Source organism: Bos mutus, chromosome 18 (genome assembly GCF_027580195.1).
Source record: "Bos mutus isolate GX-2022 chromosome 18, NWIPB_WYAK_1.1, whole genome shotgun sequence".
NCBI lineage: Eukaryota > Metazoa > Chordata > Mammalia > Artiodactyla > Bovidae > Bos > Bos mutus.
In genome coordinates this window covers 61,163,762-61,184,187 of record NC_091634.1, presented here as the reverse complement: position 1 = coordinate 61,184,187, position 20,426 = coordinate 61,163,762, and the positions used below count along the sequence as shown (strand labels likewise).

At 60.5% G+C, this 20,426-nt stretch overlaps 1 protein-coding gene across 1 annotated transcript in view; it reads left to right on the top strand.

Annotated features, from left to right (window-relative positions):
• VAC14 (VAC14 component of PIKFYVE complex) overlaps positions 1 to 20,426 on the top strand; it is a 76,467-nt gene that overhangs the window by 17,198 nt on the left and 38,843 nt on the right. The window contains exons 11-13 of the mRNA XM_070388746.1: positions 4,750 to 4,894; positions 5,077 to 5,142; positions 17,230 to 17,386. Coding sequence (XP_070244847.1) covers positions 4,750 to 4,894; positions 5,077 to 5,142; positions 17,230 to 17,386 — 368 coding nt within the window. The remainder of the gene's footprint in view (positions 1 to 4,749; positions 4,895 to 5,076; positions 5,143 to 17,229; positions 17,387 to 20,426) is intronic.

Sequence of the window (20,426 nt, the reverse complement as noted above, 5' to 3'; positions counted from 1 at the left end):
GGCCCTGGCAGGGAGGGCCGTGTGGTCTTAAGGCCCCTCCAGCAGTGTGAGAGAGGACAGATGCAGGTGAGGGGCAAAGCTGGCGGCAGGAAGGCCTGGCGCAGCCTCGTCACTAATCTGTCTAGGCCACAGGGAGGGGGCGGTCCAGGAGGACCAGAGATCGGCCGTGACTGACGGCCCCATGCAGGGGGCACGGCTCCCCCTCCTCACTGGGGAGACGGCAGTTCGTCTGCCCAGAGGAGGCCCTGACTCCTGCGCTGTGGCCGGGAACCCCTGGCTGGAACCAAGCCTTGCTTTATACCCGTCGTTCAGCAGCAAGTGCTGAACCAGCCTTTGAAATTAAAAAGCCAACAGAGAACACGCTATCTGGCACTTTGTTTCCCTCCGACGGAGGTTTCCTCGTGGCAGCTGCCAATCTGAGTCACTGGCTATGCCAGAGAGGGGGTGGCCCCAGAGCTGGAAACCTGATCCCGGCCCCTCCCACTGGAGGCAGCAGCCGAGGACGGAGGCTGGGGTGCCTGCTCTGCCGGTTGGTGCTGCCTGAAGCTGGCCTTTCACAGGGTCCCCGGGAAGCGTAACTCGGGCTGCAGGGTTCTGACGCACGCTCACCCCGGGCACTGCCTGCACAGGCAGGCCGCTCCCACCGCATCCAGGCCCACTGAGGGTAGTGGCCCGGTGGGGACCCCTCCCGTGACAGAGGAGCATCCCCGCCTGGCGGACATGGTCAGCGAGGTGACAGTCTGGTGAAAGCTCTGGGCTCTGTCCCTGTACACGAGACTAGATGTGGTTTTAGAGGACCAGTGTCATCGGGGGCATTCAGTATAGGTCTCCTGGTATAGCTGGCTACAGCAGGCAAGCAGAAAGATCTAGAAATCAATGCTTCCCAACTTTTAGTACCTGCTGACTGAAAGATGTGATAAAGATCTTTTATTAAAAAAAAAAAAAGAACAGCTCTGAATTCAGAAACAGTTCCTTTTTTAGACTTTTGTTCTAATTTGATTAGAGCTGTAACATAGGAGTGCCATAAAGGGTTAGATGTTACAGAAATAAAGTGCTGCTTCCCACGGAGAAGCGCTGGGCTTTATCAGGATGTATTAGTAATATCAGAACCCTTACTCCTGAAGTCAGTATTTTAATAGTCACAGTAGCACCACGCATTTGGAAGTCATAGTACATGTACACGTATGATCTTCGTTATGAGATGCTTTATGAGAAAGTATACAGTAAGAATAGGGTTTTGCAGACACCATGAAATAACTCACAAGCCGCCAGGAGTAACTAGACTCTCTGAAACTGGTACAGAAATGTGTTCTAAGCTGTGAGTGAGCTCCGTTCCGTTCTCTGGGTAGGGTGAGCCAGGGTGGAGGTGCACACCTCTGGCTCCAGACCAGCAAGCACTCAGGAGCTGAGCACCGGGCGCAGCGTGCCACGCTAGGAAGAGCCCAGCTTCCAGAGCCCCAGCTTCGCATGGAGCACACGCCAAGCCCAGACAGTGCAGCCGGCACCCCCCCCAGCGGGGTAGCTGAGAGCGGCCCCTCGGAGGCAGGATCGTCCGCTCTCCCTGTCCCCGGCACCCTGGGCTGTTCAGCCTCCCGTGCCCTTCACCTCCAGCCAGCCAAGGGACGTGGGAGCCCGGGAGAGCATCCCCGGCTGAGGGAGGGACACGCCAGGCCTCCTGGCCTCAGGCAGGTCCTGTAGTGTCCCATCTGTGCACCAAAGGGACTGCTTCACGTGACCGGGGGCCTGTTGGCTGGTTGAAGCCAACGCCCACCTCACCGTCCATCTGGGGTACCCCGTGTCTGGGGAGGGCCGCTTTGGGCACCCAGGGTGCTGCCCGCTCTCACGCCGGTTCCGTGACATCCTTCCTTCTGTGTCTGGCCCCAGGGCAGCGCCAGTCACAGGCTGGCCTTCAGTGTCTGTGCTCGGTAAGACACGCTTAGCTGGTCCGCAGCACCTCGGAATTGTTGTCAGTTAAGGAGCCCGGCTGCCCGAGAAACTGTCTAGCCTGGCTTCCGGGGGCCACTGGGATTTGGCCCACCGCACCCCCAGAGATGAGCAGCAGCTTCCTCGGTGTCCCCTTCCCTGGGAAACAATGGTGCCGGAGTGCTTGAGTGCAGCGCGTTAGGAGGCAGAGCCGTGCGGTGGGCAGGGCCACCCTGGACTCAGACGCCACGTTCAAACTGCCGGCTCCACTTCACAGGCGCGTGGTGTGCCCGGGTTACTTAGTGCCTCCATGCTCTGATTGCCTCGTCTTCAGACTGGGAGTCACACGGCTGCAGGCACAGGGCCCTGGGGGGACATAAGCAGGGCTGTGCGGGCACATAGCTCAGCACGGAGTCCAGCACAGGGTGCTTACCCAGAACCTGAGTGCTCGTTGTTTCCAGCGCCACCACTGTCCTCCCTGCTCAGTGTTAGAGCCTAACTCCCAAGGTTCGTACACCCTACGGGGCCTGGACTGCAGGTGGAGCTGGGAGCTGGGTTCGGCACTGCCTCCCACCCCCTGTGCCAGGTCCCAAGGACCCTCCAGGCCTCCCCCCGAGGGCTGTTTCAGCCAAGAAGCGGCAGTGACCTGCCAGGTTTACGGCCCTCGTGGCAGCTCCTGCTATGGAGAGGGATTCCCAGGGGCCCTCGGCTCATGGGGTCAGGAAGGGGCTTCCGGTCATTCCCCACTGCTTTCCGAACTCATTTCATTAAGACCTTGGGCTCCAGGAAGGTGTCTGTAGTGTCTCCAGCCGTGGGATCCTGCCCACCCAAGGAGAGCTTACAGAGCGTGCCAGGAGGAGCCCAGGAGGAGGCTAGTGCGATGGGGCAAAGCAGGACCGGAAGATCAGACAGGGAGAGGGACGTCAGGAAATTGTTAGAGAAGACGAAATGCATGGGCAGCCCTGGATGGCCACTGCCGAGCTGTGCCGTCCACACTGGGCGCCTCTGCCCCTTGTGACCACTGTGCACGCCGTGGCCAGTCTGAGCCAAGGACGCTGAGGGCGGGAGACACGTGGGTTAAAAGACTCAGGACACTGCGAAGAGTGTGACGCAGTCTGTTACTAACCTCTGTGTTGACTTTTATATTGATCACGTGTTGAAATGACACTTGGGGCATATTGCATGAGTGGATGCTCAGCCACTCAGTTGCATCCGACTCTTTGCAACCCCATAGACTGTAGCCCTCCAGGCTCCTCTGTCCGTGGGATTTCCCAGGTAGGAATACTGGAATGGGTTGTCGTTTTCTCCTCCGGAGGACCTTCCCGACCCAGGGATTGAACCTGGTCTGCTGCACCCCTGCATTGGCAGGCAGATTCTTTACCACTGTACCACCTGGGAAGCCCTTGGGTATGTTGGGTTACTTAAAATATATTGTTAAATGTAGTTTCCCCTGTTTCTTTATACTTTTTAATATAAAACCAAAAACCATAAAATTCCATACGTGACTTGCATTATATTTCTAATAGACAGTGAGAAAGAGAGAGAGGTGAAGAGCAGCGGGTTCCTGGGTGGCTGAGACTGTCTGGGAGCCCGCCTTTGCCACCCTGGACTTGTCTGTGCGTGAATTTCCCCACCTGTCCAGGCTGCTGAAGAACCCAGATGCTTGGCTGTCCTCGGAAGACCCCAGCACTTGCGGCCACATGGCTCTTGGGGAGCCTCAGCAGCAGCCCCTCCCCAAAGCTTGGTCTGCTGGGCGGCATCCCTCACACACCCAGCCCCCAGGCCACCAGAGGCTAGAAGTGCCCGCTTGTGCCCCCAAAATGAGCTCCATGGGGAATCATCAAACCATGTTAAATAGCACTTCCATTTAGCACTTAACAGAGCTCAGAACCCTGCCCTTTAGGAGTTCACATCAAACGAGCTTCAGAGAGGCTGCAGGCAAATTGGGAAAGCACAGGCATTGAGTTCCTGACGCAAATGAATAATTGAGCAATCTGGAAATACCACGGAAGACCGTTTTGTACAGACAGGCGATGGTGTCCTGCGTCAGAGGGGAAGGGAGCCCCTCCCGACACCCTAAGGCCCCCTGTCCTCGCCAGCCCCATCCCGGAGAGCCCCGGCCTGTGTCTGGGGGCCCCACTTGGGTCTGTTCTGGCGGCACCCAGCCTTCCTGGGGCTGCTTGATGAGACTTTTCTCTGCCTGGAGACCAGCAAGGCTTCGGGCCAGGGGAGCAGGGAGCCTGTACCCCGTCCTAGAGCACAGGCATTCTGAGCAAGTTCCAGTCTACAGGCTGAGCCTGACACCCCTTCCTGCCTCAAATGAGAACATTAACAACTTCAGAGGCAGCTCTGAAGGCCCCTCGCCCAGGCCAGCCGCTGTGCCGAGGGCCCTGTGTGTGACCAGGTGAAGCGCCACGGGTCCTCGTTGGAGAAGTGGGCTTCAGGTGCCTGGGGCAGGGTCTGTGTTACTTAGGGGTGTCCCTGGGGCCTTTCCCTGGACTCTTTGGACAGGGAGGTTTTGTTTCATCGACAGGCTCTGGACGTAATGCGCTGAGGGCACTGAACTGCCTTTCAGCCGTGAGGTCCACTGGTCCTGAGCTTCTTGACATCAGAGGTGTCCGCCCTTCTGCACCTTCTCTGGCGCAGCCCGCTGGTAGAAGGGGGGCCGCGGGTGGCTGCCCAGCGGACTGGCCCTCCTGCCGCAGCGAGGGTGTCTGCGCTCCCGCCTGGCAGAGCAGCACCCGGGCGCCCCATGTGGGGGGTGCAGGGCCGAGGCGCGGCTGGGGAGTGGGCCTCAGCCCCGCTCCCTCCTGGTCTCGCCCGCAGCGCGGAGAGGGCCCCGGTCACCCTCCACCTGGACGGGATCGTGCAGGTGCTGAACTGCCACCTCAGCGACACGGCCATCGGCATGATGACCAGGATCGCCGTCCTCAAGTGGCTCTACCACCTGTACATCAAGACCCCCCGCAAGGTGAGCCCTCGGGCTGGGGCAGCGCTCCGGGGTGGTCTGCAGGGCCTGCCCACGCCTGGCAGGGTCCTGGTCGTTCCCGTCCTGGGGAAGCCCTGAGCGGCAGGAGCGTGGCACAGTCCTGGGTGGGAGGCCCCTGCCGTGGGCCCGGGTGGCGTGGGCACTCACACAGCCCCTCTCCACAGATGTCGCGGCACACGGACAGCCTGTTCCCTGTGCTCCTGCAGACGCTGTCGGACGAGTCTGACGAGGTAGGTCCCCATCCTCCTCCGGGCCCTGGCCGCCAGCCTCCCCTGCTGAGGGCACGGTGTAGCTCGGAGGGGCTTATTTTGCTGCTGTTCTCTTAAGCCAGCACCCCTAAAGTGGCCCTGTTGCTCCTGTGTGGTGAGGAGCGGCCGTCAGGGAGAAAGCTGTGTCTCCTGTCCTCTCAAGAGTAAAGGCTCTTGCTCTGCAGGCCCTTCTGATGAGCGCCGGGTTTCGGTGGCGAGGAAGCCGGTCCGGCAGGGAGCCCCTGGTCCCCGGGAGGCCGTGGGGAGGGGCGACAGGAAACCCTGCGTCTCGGTTTCCTTTCTCCATCCAGTGGGGTAGTGACAGCGCGGAGGGGTGTGAGAAATGTCTCCAAACACGCCAAGCGCTGTGCCGGGCAGCAGCCGAGCCCTCAGAGCATCACTTGTGATTCCTTTCAGCTGGACTCCTTCCTGGCCTCCAGTTTGAACTTGAACCCTGAGTCTTCGCTTTTGTTGTGGGTCACTGCAAGCTAAAGGGAGAGGCTGGCCCCGTCTCAGGCAGCGCCCCAAGTGTGGAGACCCCAGAGTGGGGTGGGCAAGGGCTGCACCCTGAGCCTCCCCGCACCATGCCAGCAGTGTCCTGCTCGGGGACCTTCTTGGTCAGACGCCCCGCCTCCCGGCCGAGGGGTGGGGCTTGCAGCCGGGCATCGCCTTCTGCCTGGGGGGCATCCCTGCCCTCCGCCCATGCCCGCTCCAGGCTTCATGCTGGATGCTGGTGGCCCGGGCCCTGACCCACCCCTCGCCTGCCCTCCTCTGGGCCCCATGAGGCAGTAGGCGCTCACATCTGCAGACCTCCCAGCGCCAAGCAGGAGGGAACAGGAGCTGGGGAAGAAGGGAGTGGGACCCGGCCCATTGCTTCCCGTGCAGGAGGTGCCTCGGTCTCTCCTGGGCTGGCCCCTGGCTTGTGTGGAGTCCTGGGCAGCCAGCCTGCAGCCTGACTTTGCTCCCTGACCCTGGGCCACAGAGAGATTCAGACAGGCAAGTGTCTGCCTCCAGGTCCCATCAGGTCCTCCGCATTTCCTGAAAACTCAGAGCAGATGGTCTGGGCCTCTGCTCAGGTCCCCTCCCGCCTGTCCACCAGTACCCATACGCGCACACACACACACACACACACACACACACACACCGCCTCCCCCCACCGCCCCGCTGCAATGCAAGGCCCACACACCCACATACACACAAACCCTGCCTCCCCCCGTGCCGCTGCAGTGCAAGGCCCAGGTGGCCATGGCCTGGTTCTGCATGAATTAGAACTGACTCACTGCACACTCACGGCCCTCATTTCAGTACAGAAAGGGAGAGAAGAACTTTGCTGATTGGTTCCTTCCCCAGGACGTTAGTGGAAGCAGCTGAGTTTTCAGTCCTTTAAATTGAGTTGTTTAGTCCCATCCAGCCTTCTTCACCCGCGGTTGGTTTTTGTGTGCGTGTGCATTTAAAGGGAGCCGGAGGAGACACAGTCCATTAAACAGCTCTGTTCAGGTTCCGGCTGTGGAAACTCGATTTGCTGAGATGCCAGATGTCGTCGGGTTTTGGGGCGCATCTTGTGGGCCTCCGGCGGGGAGGAGGCTGCCGCTGCTCTTGGGGACAGTTGCCGGGGGCGGGGCGGGCAGGCAGGGCTGCGGTTAGCAGCAGTTCAGCATCCCCGCCTCCCATCACCCTCCCGGGGAGGGACTTGGGAACCCATATTGCTGCTGAGTCGTGATCTGCCATGTCCTGGTTCTTCTACAGAATCCTGTCCCTAAGTAGCCCCTGCTGAATCCGATGACCTTGTGGGCATCCTGGGTACTTGGCAATGGAAATGCAGCCATGAACAAGACAAAGTTCCTCTTCTCCTGGTGCGAGCTTCCGTTCCAGGGCATCCAGAAAGTGCCCTCTGCTAGGTTTCCCCAGTTATTTTCAGGCACGGCCCTCATCTCAGATTGGAGATCCGGAGGTGCGAGACCCTGAAAACCCATTGAGTCAGATCGGCCCGCAGCCAGAGCGGAGTGGGGGGAGGCCCCTCGCTAATAGAACGTAACCACAGCCTACCCACGTAGGGCCGTACACTCAGCCTAGGTGCCTCAACGCCTGGGTTAGCCCTTTAATAACTGCCAACTTGTCTGAAGTCATCCCAGTGTCAGGGAATGTGTTTAGACACCTTCCCTGTAGTGTCCAGAGAACCCTCAATAGTTCTTCTGCGGGAGAATACTGTTATTATTTCCATTTGGCAATTCAGGAAGTAAGGCTGGGGAGGTGAGTAGCTGGCACCCGACTAGGGGATGGTGGGGCCAAAACCAAGTCTGTCTGTCCCCAGAGCGCTCAGTCGCTGAGCCTCCGGACCTGTGTTTACCATGTGTGGCCCCCAAGCTTGTGCTTAGTCATCATATCATCATCCCCATCATCTGGCCTTTTTCTCTTGTTGCGCATGTTCTCGAGAAGACTGTCTAGTCTGGTGTGGAGAGGGCTGTGGGGCTTTGGAAAAAGCTCTCCCTCGGCACCCTGACCCGTCGTCCACTTTTCCATTGATTTACAGCTCTGTTTATCCGGGACATCCCATCTGTGGTCTATGCCGCACATGTTTTCCTCTCCCAGTGTGAAGATGATAAGCCCGCATACCCATCAGGTTTGCGGTATGGGGAGAGGCGCCGGCCCCGGGGGACAGAGTGTACCAGGTGTCCGTGATGCAGGAGCTAGGCGCAGGGAGAGGCCGAGCCTCAGAGCCCCAGCTCCGCCGCCACGTTCCCCAGCCCCCGGGCATGTGGCCTCACGGGTGTCTCAGGCCCTTGTTTCTCTGCCCGCCTCCCCTGCCCCTTCCAGGGACGGCTCGGCAGTCCACACCCCTCTGGGATCCTCGGTTGTCTTTGCTTCTCCTAATTCAGGATAAGTGGCTGCTCCCTCAGTACCGCCTGCTCCTCGCAGCCTTGATCTGAAAATCCCTTTTGTCAGAAAGAATTTTGCAAGTGTCAAATTAATATTCTTGGCACTGGAGTAGAAATTCTCTCATCAGCTAGCGATCCAATGACTTGTTTTTAAGTGAAAATGCAACCCTGATCCCACAGTCTGGAAGGCGAGGCACATCCGCAGTGCTTCCTGCAGGACCCGCGGGAGGCGGGGCCGCTCTTTCCCTGCCCAAAGGTGCCAGCATCGGCCACCTCCCGAGCCCGCAGCTGCCCGGGCAGGCTCTGCCCATGAGCCCCCGGACGACAGACAGGTCCTTTCCACGTTTCCTGTGGCGTGGCCAACCCGGAGGGGCCTTGGTGGTTCCCATCCCCACCCCGGCCTCAAGCACAGCTGCCTCCCCACTGCATTTCAGATCCTCTGCGGGTCACGGCAGGTACGCGTCATCACACACATGCCCAGAGCAAACCCTGGCGTCAGCTGTGGGCTTCAGAGGAGATGTGTCTCGGTGCAGGCACACTGACTGTAACAGGCGCACTGCCATGGTGAGGAAGACCTGTGAGGGGGAGGCTGTGCGCGTGCGGGGCCGGGAGTGCATGCGAAACCTCTGTTACCTTCTGCTCAGTATTGCTGCAAACCTGAAACTGCTCTAAAAATCGAGGATCTATTTTAAACAAAAATATATAGGATAAAAAAAAAAGTCTTAAGTTTCAGAAGAGGTCTGGAAGGATGGTCAGGTGCCCCTCCTCCCCAGGGACCTGGGCCGGGAGCCTGACTGCTCTGACCTGCATGGAGGTCGGGAGGCAGGGTGTCTCCATGTGCCCCGCCGACTGCTGTTTCAGGAGGCCGAGGAAGACTCCCCGTCTGAGCCTGGCCCTTCCTAACAACCTGTCCATCACCCTCAGATTCTTTAGGGGCAAATCGTGCCCCCAGGAGGGAAGGCCTGCTGCTGTAAATGGACTGTCCCTCCATGTCCGCCCCAGAAACAAGGGCTTCCCCTTGTTGCCTTCATCTGAGAGCAGCTTAGAGAAGCGGGAGTGGCCTGACACCCCTCGCGCTGGCTTCCTTCGGAAACCTTGGGGGTGCTATGTGCTGAACCCCGTGTCTGGGAGAAGGAGAGGCGGAAACCAGTTTATGGAGTCACGGCCCTGGTCAGGGTGCATCGTACCCTTTGTCTTCAGGAATCTGCCTGGTGTTCCAGGAGTAGTTTCATTATCCTCCGTTTGACATGAGAGGAAGCTCAGGCATGAGGGGGATAACTTGCCAGGAGCCAGCCTTGGAAGCTGGGTCTGTCAGATCCCAGATCATCTAAACCCCACACGAGGTCTGCCGTCACTCACCTCAGTGAGAGTGCTGCAGGGAGGGGTACTGCTCTATCCAGGCTGGATGCACTTGGCTCTGACCTGCCCCCCGGGCTGCCCCAGGTCTGCTGAGCCCCCCGGGCCCCACCCCAAAGCAGTGAGCTGTGCCAGGGACGGCCGAGGGTGGTGTGGCAGCTGCCCAGTGGAGAGCGGGACAACCTCTGCCCCATGCTGCCCCCACTGTATGGTAAGGCTGAGTCACCTCCCCACCTCTGCTCTCCTCCCCGGAACGTGCTCAGGCTCTGTTCAGTTCTGTAGCTCAGTGGTGTCCGACTCTTTGCAACCTCATGGACTGCAGCATGCTACGCTTCCCTGTCCATCACCAACTCCGGGAGCTTACTCAAACTCATATCTGTTGAGTCAGTGATGCCATCCAACCATCTCATCCTCTGTCATCCCCTTCTCCTCCCGCCTTCAGTCTTTCCCAGCATCAGGGTCTTTTCAGATGAGTCAGCTCTTCACATCACGTGGCCAAAGTATTGGAGTTTCAGCTTCAACATCAGTCCTTCCGGTGAACACCCAGAACTGACCTCCTTTAGGATGGACTGGTTGGATCTCCTTGGAGTCCAAGGGACTCTCAAGAGTCTTCTCCAACACCACAGTTCAAAAGCATCCATTCTTCGGCAGTCATCTTTCTTTAAGGTCCAACTCTCACATCCATACGTGACTACTGGAAAAACCATAGCCTTGGCTAGACGGACCTTTGTCGGCAAAGTAATGTCTCTGCTTTTTAGTATGTTATCTGGGTTGGTCATAGCTTTTCTTCCAAGGAGTAAGTGTCTTAATTTCATGGCTGCAATCACCATCTGCAGTGATTTTGCTACTGCTTCAGTCGTGTCCGACTCTCTGCGACCCCATAGATGGCAGCCCACCAGGCTCCGCCGTCCCTGGGATTCTCCAGGCAAGAACACTGGAGTGGGTTGCCATTTCGTTCTCCAATGCATGAAAGTGAAAAGTGAAAGTGAAAAGTGAAAGTGAAGTCGCTCAGTTGTGCCCGACCCTCAGTGACCCCATGGACTGCAGCCTTCCAGGCTCCTCCATCCATGGGATTTTCCAGTGATTTTGGAGCCCAAGAAAATAAAGTCTGTCACTGTTTTCATTGTTTCCCCATCTATTTGCCATGAAGTGATGAGACCGGATGCCATGATCTTAGTTTTCTGAATGTTGGGTTTTAAGCCAACTTTTTCACTCTCCTCTTTCACTTTTATCAAGAGGTTCTTTAGTTCCTCTTTGCTTTTTGCTATAAGGGTAGTGTCATCTGCATATCTGAGGTTATTGATATTTCTCCCTGCAGTCTTGATTCCAGCTTGTGCTTCATTCAGCCCGGCGTTTCTCACGATGTACTCTGCATATAAGTTAAATAGGCAGGGTGACAATATACAGCCTTGACGTACTCTTTTCCCAGTTTGGAACCAGTCACATGTCACCTCCGTCTTCCTCCCTAAGACGCGGTCAGGCTGGATCGTGTTAAGTCCCTTCCAGCCCTGCCTGTGTGGTCCTGACTCCACTGCCCGGAATGCTGATGCGGCCTGCTCAAAAGTGGACAGTCTTCCGTGAGAATGGGGCTTGTTTTTCCTCCTCGTATCCTTGCCTGTTTTTTCTTTGCTCCATTTTCATTCCGTCCACTCTCCAAAACAAACAGAAACAACCCCGCCAGCCCGCGCTTCAACTCTGAATGTTTCTGTACGGTCAGGTCGGGTGCCAGCCCGAGCACCGAAGGGCGAGACAGTGGCGGCCAAGAGCTTGGTTCCGACTGCGGAGGGCCCGCCCCACGTGGAGGGGTGAGCCGGGCTGCCGCTCGATGGCCAGGTGAGGATGTGCGGGCCCTCCCGCCACAGGCCTCGGGGCTGGTCCTCTGCTCTCCCAGGTGGACCCCGCAGCTTCCTGCAGGGCTTGGGAGAGAAAATGAGGGGCAGGGACAGATGAGCAGGGAGAGGACCTGTGGCCAGCAAGAAGAGACCAGGCCTGCAGCCACATGCCCCAGGGACGGGGGCTCCTAGCCCCGCAGCCCAGCAGAGGCCCCAGCCGTCAGCACCGAGGAGCCCTTGGCAGAGGACTGCTACCGTGCACGGACTGGGCCCTGCGGTCTCAGGCCCAGCATTGCGCGGGGAGGCACCTCCTTGGGGTGAGGAGGGGCCCTCAGTACCCCCCGTTGGCTCCCATTACCTGCTCTAGGAAGACAGGTTTGTGCTGGGAGGGTTTTCAGTCTTTATCTCTGTCTGAATTTCCTCCATTGATGGGAAGGTGAGGACCCAGAGCTGCACCATAACTGGAGCTCAGGGCAGAAGGCTCCCCAGAGGGGTGGCTTATTTCCCAAAGCAGGAAAAGTAGGGCCCAGAGAGGAGTCACAAAGGGGAGGGGGTAGGAACCACCTTCCCCTGGACAGGGCTGGGGCTCCCGGGAGGAGCCAGCCACCTTCCCCAGCGCGTCTCTCCCTGACTCAAGTGATCAGGCGTCTCACCTAGAAAGGCCGCATCCACCAACCCTACAGAGTGCCCCAATAGAGCCACACACGCCAGGGCCGCCCCCAAATCCCCGGGAGCTCTTCAACACCCAGCTGCTTGGGCTGCAGCCTGGACCTCCGTAAACTGCTCTCTCTGGTGGGGCCTTGTGGCCTGGGTTTCCCACAGGCCCCCAGTGACTGATGCTCGTCTCTGACTGAGAACCTCGGTGTGGACCCGCCCCAGTTCCTGTCGGGAGCCTGGGGGCCAGGCCCCTGTCTGTCAGTTCCAGCGCCCTCTCTCTCTGCCATCGCCAAGGGCCCTTTTTTTCACATGCACACCCCACCCCGCCTCACTTGGGACATCGGCAGCAGCCAAGATCTCTCCCAGGACGTGTGTCCGTTTTTCCTCCTTCGGAGATAGCCAAAGCAGAGTTGGTTGCGTTTCCTTCACGTCTTCCTGTTGGCAGTTTGCAAAACCCACCGCCGGGGCAGGGAGCTGCTAGAGATGCTGCGGGCAGGAGTGTGCTGGGTGCTCGCTCGGCTCCCAGCCCACACCAGGCCTCACCATCTCCACAGCAGCCCTTCAGGCGTGCGCTCTGCTGTGTCCACCCCTCACCAAGCAGAAACCGGCTCAGAAAAGTGAGGGAACTAGGTCGGGATCTCGGCCTGATGCCCCGTGAATCCCTGAAGGTCAGTACACCACCCACTCCTCTGCCCCTCCGGGCTGGCCAGGTCCCTGTCTGTGTCACTGCAGCAGCCGGTACCCCCAGACGTGTTTCGTGAGTGCGTGCGTAAGCAGGAGGCGGGCACGTGGCAGCAGAGCGCACTGGGGCCCGTTCTGCCCTCTTCCTTGTTCGTGGGGGCCTGGGCCTGCCCACTTCGACAGAGCTGAGTAGGACTCACATGGGGCTGGGGTTGAGCAGAGACCCGGTGGCGGGCGGGAGGCCATGCTGGTGTCCTGGTCGTCGCGGGCCCGGCCCTGGAGACAGCGGCCCCTCGGCCCGTCGCCTGGTGACCGAGCTGTAACGGTGCCCGCGCTGCCCCAGGCTGCCCCGCGCGGAGGCCCCTCCAGTCCCTGCCCGCTCACAGGGAGAGTTCATCTCCTGCAGGGGCACCTGCCAGTCAGAGCTGCGAGTGAGCGAGGGCTTCGACAGGAAGCCCTGGGGTGGGAGGCAAGGGGGGCCTGTCTCCAAGCCGGCTCACCCCAGGAAGTTGGGGGCCTGTCTCACCCCGGGAAGTTGGGGGGCCTGTCTCCACGCCGTCTCACCCTGGGAAGTTGGGGGGCCTGTCTCCACGCCAGCTCACCCGGGCTGGCCTCGTCCCCCTCTGCCCTCCGGGGCGGCGGCTGGTCGGTTCCAGCTGCCAGAACCCACACTTGCTGTCACCGAGGAACTTAATAAGCGTCAGGTGCTGGCCTTTGGCAGTATGGCACGGAACTGGCGCCTTGGAAGGACTTCTGAGTCCACTTGAACAGAAGAAAAAGAAAAGAAAACCGCTCCTGAGGGTTTTCCTAAGGGCGTGCGTTCAAAGTCAGGCAACAAACCAACGGAATTCTTGTTCCTTTTATTCAAGTTGTTTTTCGCTTTACCGAGGCGTACAAGGGTTTAATCAGGGTAGTTTCCTCAGTGGGAAAATAGGCCTAAGGCTGAGCAGTGCCCTTGCTCCCACCCCCAGATCTGGGAGTCTTGTTGGCAGAGCTGCTCCGGTCGTGTAGAAGGCAGGGCTGCGGGCCGCCTCCCCGGGGTGCTGGGCCCGGCCTGCGCCCGCCCCCTTAGTGGGAAGCTATTCTGGGAACACTGCCCCCTCAGGCCAGGCCGGGGCTGATCTCCCCCCGACTCCCGGCTCCCTGGGCGCCCCTCCTGGGCCGGCGGCCCGGCCTCCTGGACTGGGTTCTCCAGATGAGTCCACCAGGCATTGGGGCACGAGAGGCCTGATCCCCTGGGCTGCAGCCCTTGTGAAGGAAGGGGACAGGCTCCTGTGCGGAAGGAGGCAGGAGGCCACAAGGCTTCCCGTGCAGGCCCGGCCTTGGGCTTCCAGCCTTCGTTTGCACTCAGCTCCGCTCCCCAAGAATAAGGAGTAATCCAACCTTCCCGGGATCTCAGCTATGGCCCTGCAGCTGCCCTGTTCTGGGCAGAGGCATCAGCTAGGCCTAGGCGGTGCCCGCAGACCTCGGCCTTGGGCTTCCAGCCTGCGTTCCCTTCCCCGCCAGCCCCGACGCAGCCCTCGGAAACTCGTGCGGCTTCTTGCTGGCCAGGACTGCAGAGGGCCCATCCCAGGGAGTTCCTTCCCTGCTTGTGGGACTGGAAGGTTGAGCCTGTTGACGTCTGGGGCCTGGTCAGCTGATCAGGGGCCTAGCCAGACTCTGGACTGTTTCTCAGAGACATGTGGGTAGAGAAATGGAAGGTTTTTCCAGCCATCCCTTGGCAGAAGCTCTCCAGAACCATCCATCTTCCGTTTCCTGCCCAGCTCTGCAGCGGCCGGGTGCCTCGCCTGGGACTCCGTGTCCAGAGGTCTGGGTGGGAGGAGAGGACAGGCCTGCGGGCTTAGCCTTGCCAAGCTCTGGGTCTCCCCTGGTCCCGAGGTGGTGAAGGGGCAGGCAGGAGCATTTCCAGGAGACAGAAGGGCACCTCCCGCAGCAAGGGGTTTTCCAGGGCTGGTCTTTGGACACACTGCGGGGACAGAGTGCCTGGATGCACCAGTCAATGAGGGGTGGAAACAGCTGCTGTCCAGGAGACTGTCCTTGGCCCGCTGGAGGGCAGGGGCTGACAGCCTGTTGCGGCCCATCTAGACAGTGACTCCCCTCCCATGCTGAACGTGCCCTTCACTGCTGTCCGGTCGCCTCCTAGAAGGAAGGCCTTCCTCACTTTGCTCCCCAAGCCATGGAGGGTGTGACACCCCGTGCCCCTCACCCCAGCCGCCTTCCTCCCGGAGCTGCTTTGTCAGATGCTTTCTTCCCCAGTTGCCGCTGACCTTTTCTCTCTGTCAGTGGCCAGCTCGCTCAGGGACCAGCTGATGTGCCTTCCCCCCGCCCCCCAGCCCGTTGCCGTGGTAACCGCAGGCCCTCCTGCTCCTGCAGAATATTGCTTTCTTGTAACCTTTTTCCCTCCCTCTCCTTCCCCGCTTCTTTCTCTCACACAAAAAGAAAGCACAAGTGTTTTATATTCATTCTGCGAAAAGCTGTGTAGCGCATACTAATTGGCGTGGCTTCCTCCCGCTTTCTGTGAGCCTTTCCCATCCTCGGGGCCAGGACCGCAGGCCAGCGCCGGCATGGGCCCAGCCGGCCTGCGCGCTGCCAGGGGGACTGGCTCTGCGTGTCCTGAGGCCGCGTGGGGCGTTTCTCCCCTTGTGTCCCGGCCCTGAGTGTGACCGAGGCCGCTGAGACCACCATGTCCTTCCGAGGGCCGTGAGGTCTTCAGGGACGAGGAGCGCTGACAGCCTTGCCGGCACAGAGACCAGAGCCAGGTCCAGTGGAGGGCCGCTCCTCGTGGTCCCCGCTGCCGCCCCCGGGGCGCCCCACGCAGAGGCAGAGGCCTGGCCTGGGCCTGCGTCAGGATGCTGGTTACCCATAGCCTCGTTCAGCGTGGACTGGTTTTCCCGGTCCGCTGGGGGAGGGTCAGTGGCTGAACTTGATGGGCTGGACTGAGAACCCCGAAGTGGCTCCCCACCAGCTCCCCGCTCTCCTCTTCGCGCCATTCCTTGCCCTCCGTCTTGGCAGCCCCTCTCCAGTCCTTGGCTCTGGAGGCTGAAGGAGACAGTGTTGCTGTTCTCCAGCTCCCACTTAGGGAGCTTCCACAGTGTGTGTGTACACAAGTACACGGTTTTGCTCCAAGCTGACCTGTCTGTTGGCTTCAGCCCCCGGGGGACCAGAGACAAATCTTCTGATATGTAGGCACGAGAGGGGTGGCTAGGATTACTAAAGGAACCTGTAGACAACATTTCAGGCTGTAATTGTACAGTAGAAGTGTGTGGTTTGCATTAATTTGCGGGTTGACGTGAAACTTTATAAAACGAGACAATGCGGGATATGAAGCACAGCTCTGCTGGCCGTGTGGCCCTGCGGGGGGAAGAGGCGTGCGGAGACGAGTGACGCAGATGCTCCTGATGCAGAGGTGAGGCTGGAGGCCTGAATGTGTGCTGCTGTCCCTGCCCTGTCCCCATGCAGGGCCGCCAGCAGGTTTGGCCCCAGGATCCCCGCGTAGAAGTTGTGCAGGAAGCAACTCCTGAGATCGGCACAGCGCCCTGGCGAGGGCGAGTCCCCACGGCACACAGGAGGAGCCTGAGCCCCCCGGCCCACCGCAAAGCCGCGCTCAGACCGCCCCTGTGTCCGGGCGACAGTCCTTGACGACCTGCCCTGCCTGGTGTCCGCCCCCACCGCACACCCCACTCCGGGGCTGGGCTGCGGCTTGGGTTCCAGGAATGTGCCTCTGGGTCTGGTCCCGCATCCGTGAAAAGCTTCTGCTGGTTAAGAGAATGCTCTGTGTGCCTCCCTGAACCCCCGGTTCCCTGGCAGACCTGGGCTCAGCACTTCCGAGGCCCGGCAGCCCCCTCAGGCCATGCTGCTGGTCCCGGGGGCGTAGGCAGTGCTGTCGCAGAGCTTGTGGGCCGCCTGTCTCCCCTGGGCCATGGGGACAACGCCCAGGGCCCTGTGGCCTTGTCTCTCCTCCCGCCAGCGCGGGCCTGGCCCCCAGCAGGCGCCACTCAGCAGAAGCCAGGGGATGCGGGCATGGTGAGTTCACTGTTCCAGAGTCAGGCGACTGATGTCAGGGTCGAGAGTGAAGCCAGGACTGTGAGCACTGAGCTCCGCTCATGGACGAGAGCTAGTTCTGAAGTGGAGCCTCAGGCTCCTTGAGGAGGCGCCTGTAGGCGAGACCAAGGACAGGCAAGGGCTCCCCTCCGGCTCAGAACCGGGACAGCTGCCTCCTCTGGCCTCCCCCTCCTTCACAGGGCCACTCAGGGTGCGGACGTCTCACAGGCCAGGCCTCTCAGGCGTGCTGGCTCCCCAAGCATATTTCCCGATAGGGAAATAACCCACTGGACCTGGTGTGGGTCATTGTTGCCCTGGTAGGGTCAGCATCTGGCTGAGTGCTGGTTGACATCGAGGCCTGGCCAGCCCAGGGCCCCCACTGCACAGGCTGGGCCCGGGACCAGAGAGCAGTGAGCATTGGAAGACTTGACCCCGCCTTCTCTCCCCCACTTCCTGCCGTCTGCCTCTGTTCTCCTGAGTCCATATCCTTTGCAGCAGTCTGTGAGCACTCAGAGCCGTAATCCAGGCGGCCCTCAGCGGCCTGGTGCCCCTGGAGGCAGCTCTCCGTCCACAGTCATGGCGCAGGGTGGGGGTCCTTGTCCATCATTCTCTTCTTCTCTCCCCAGGTTATCCTAAAGGATCTGGAGGTGCTGGCAGAAATTGCTTCTTCCCCTGCAGGCCAGACGGATGACCCAGGCCCCCTCGATGGCCCTGACCTCCGGGTCAGCCACTCGGAGCTCCAGGCGCCCACCCCCGGCAGAGCCGGCCTGCTGAACACACCCGGTGAGTCTTCCCTTCCCGGATGGTTGTGGCCTCCGGAACCCTGGGCGCGGCGCTGCTCAGTCTTGTCCAGGACTGGCTGCACGTGGGCCACCCTCCTGAGCCCGGGAGCTCCCGGGGGTGAGGGCCAATGATGTGCCGCTCTGCAGGCGGCAGGCAGCCTGACCCTCCCGCCTCCCACTGCAGCAGCCCCCACCCTCGCAGGAGACCCTCACAGCCCTTTCCCTCATCTCCCTGCCACTCTCGGCCCTTTGAGCCACTGGCTGAATGTGAAACCATCCGAGTCAGTGATGGTCTCTTCCCCTGGGGCGCCGTCACTGGTCAGAAGTCAGGGAGCGCAGAGCTTGGGTCTCATGGGTGGAAGACGTCGTCGAGAAGCTGAAAGTAACAGGGCAGGCGGCCCAGGCCAGAGAGTGGGTAACTCAGACAGGGTGTTCCCGCGCAGTCCTCGCACGTGAAGCTGGCCATGGCGCCCCTGGAGCCCCCACCTCGGGGTCCCTCCAGCCCAGGTGGCTCTTCTCCTGGGGCCAGTGTGACTCCGGGTCCTCCCTCGCAAGCAGATGCCACTGCCTTCCAGTGACACAATCCTGGAAAATGCCCACGGAGGCAGCTTGAAAGGAGCGTACCCAGCAAATCTTGGGTGTTTGCCTGAGGTGTCTCTGTCCCCTGAGCGGCTCTTGACATCCAGATACGAGGTCTTAGACCTCCTCTGATGGAAAAGCCAAGAGTCAGATACATCTGGGGCCTTTTCAGTGGTGCCTTCTCCACCACAGCCCCACCACACCGTCCCCAGAGGTGTCCCAGTACTTGGCCCTGAGGGCACCTGCTCAGTGGAAGTGGGGGCCAGGGCTGCCAGCCAATCCCAGAAGACCTGTGCATCAAAAAGTGAATGAAAATCACTCAGTCGTGTCCCACTCTTTGTGACCCCATGGACTGACTATACAGTCCGTGGAATTCTCCAGGCTAGAATACTGGAGTGGGTAGCCTTTCCCATCTCCAGGGGATCTTCCCAACCCAGGGATCAAACCCGGGTCTCCCGCATTGCAGACAGATTCTTTACCAGCTGAGCCACCAGGGAAGACATCTCCCTAGTGACACCTGAAGTCAAGCCCCGGCCAAGGGGTGTCCCATAGGGCCCAGGCTGTCACCACTGCACGCTCCGCCTGCAGCTGCTCTTGTTTCCAGCTGCTTCTGACTGAAGGCAGGAAGGAGTCAGGGGCTCTCGCAGCAGCCCAGCGTCCTTCCCTGGTTCCACAGGATGCAGTGGTTTCCGGGCCCACGCATTGCTTCCTGTGGACCTCCTGACCGCGCGACCCCTGTGGACGCGAGTGCTCCCCTCTGTTCTCCATGCTAGGTCCCCAGATCAGCACTTGGGTGCCAACCTGCAGTCTCCGGACAGGTGGCAGGGCTGCTAGAGGCTGGGTGGGGGGCTCACTGAGAGGCAGCGGGGCCAGCAGCTGAGAGGAGGTTTCCTGAGGGTGGGGGTGGCCCCCAGAACTCCCTGCTCAGGAAACTGAGACCGCATGTCCTCGGGGAGAGGCTGTGGTGACAGCCCCGGGCAGGGGGCGCGCACCCTCTCCAGGGCTGTCTGATCTGCTCCTCCTAGGGACAGAGAAGGGCATGGAGACATAGATGACAAGCACTTCCTGGCTGGTAGAGGCATGGGCCGAAAAGCAGCTGTGCACAGCCCGCCCTGGAGGGGCAGGGTGGGAGCCCCAGGCTGCAGGGCCTGGCCTGGGGAACTCCGGGAGCATGCCCTCCACTGCTCGGAGTGGGAGCTGGAGGGGCTTGGGTGGCAAAGAGCTCTGCACCCCAGCTTCTGGCCCTGTCAAGACGCCTGGGCCGCCAGGGAGGCCGAGGTGATGAAGACTTGCCCCAGCTCCCAAGGCTGTCAGACTGGCTCACATCAGCCAGGGCCTCGCCCTGAATTCATAGAAAACAGCTAAGTGTGCCAGACGAGAAGAAATTCCATCCTGGAAAGAGCACCACGGAAGTGCCCGCAGCCAATGAGACTCCCCGCTGTGGGGGTTTCACAGCACCGTGCGCCGAGCGTGCCCTGTCAGTGGGGGGCATCCACCCAGCACATGGTCCATGGCTGGCAGCAGGCCTGTCAGGCAGGCTGTGGTTCTCAGAGGTCAAGCTCACGGCAGTAACCAGAAGTAGGGCTATGCCCTGTTGCCATCCACCTCGGCCGCCTTGGGGAGGGCAGGAGGTGGGCGCTGAGGATGCTGGCATAGGACACAGGTCAGAGGGCACCCGCAGACACACACGCATTCCGTCCTTTCTCCCACGGCGTCTCTGCACGTGGGGGGTTCTTCTGTCCGCTTCCGGCTGGTCACACACAGGCTGCGAGGTGGACCGTCTTCCGGTTTGGACCTGCCTTCCCCTGGCCCACCAGGGCACGGCTCTGAGAACCTGCAGGTGCAGGGCTGCGTCTCTGTAAGACAGATCACCCGCCCTGCCACCCCTACCAAGGGAATTCGGGAAACTAAGGCGGCAGGGAGCCTAGCAAAGATGAGACCAGTGGCACCGAGCCTGCACGTCGGGCCTGTAAACTCAGACTGTGCAGACCAAGTGTGTCGGTGGGCCGTCACCTGCTTGGACAGCTGCTGTGCTGGCCTCGGCGTCAGCACAGTGGTGCCCGGGGCTGCAGGCCACGTTGCCCACCAGGGACAGTGCTCTCGCCTGGCCTGGCAGGGACAGCCCTACCGTGGTGCAGAGCGGTGTGGGTGGAGGGGGTGGTCTCCCTTCTGCCCAACCCTTTTCACTCCTGGCCTCAGCAGAGCCTTGGGCTGGGGAGGGGGCCGCCGCTGGGGCATTCAGGAAGACCATGAGCTTCCCGGGTGGGTGGCCCTGAGGGAAGCTGGTGGAGGGCTCCATCTCCCTAAGTTGGGCTTCCGTGAAATGACATGAAAGCGCAGTTGGGTCCCCTTGTGACTTGGCAGTGTTTGTGCCTCCTCTGCTTGGTCCACACGGCTGGAGCCCTGCCAGATTCCTAGGAAAAGGCCTGCAGGGAGGAGGGCTCCGGGTCGAGGCCCTGCTG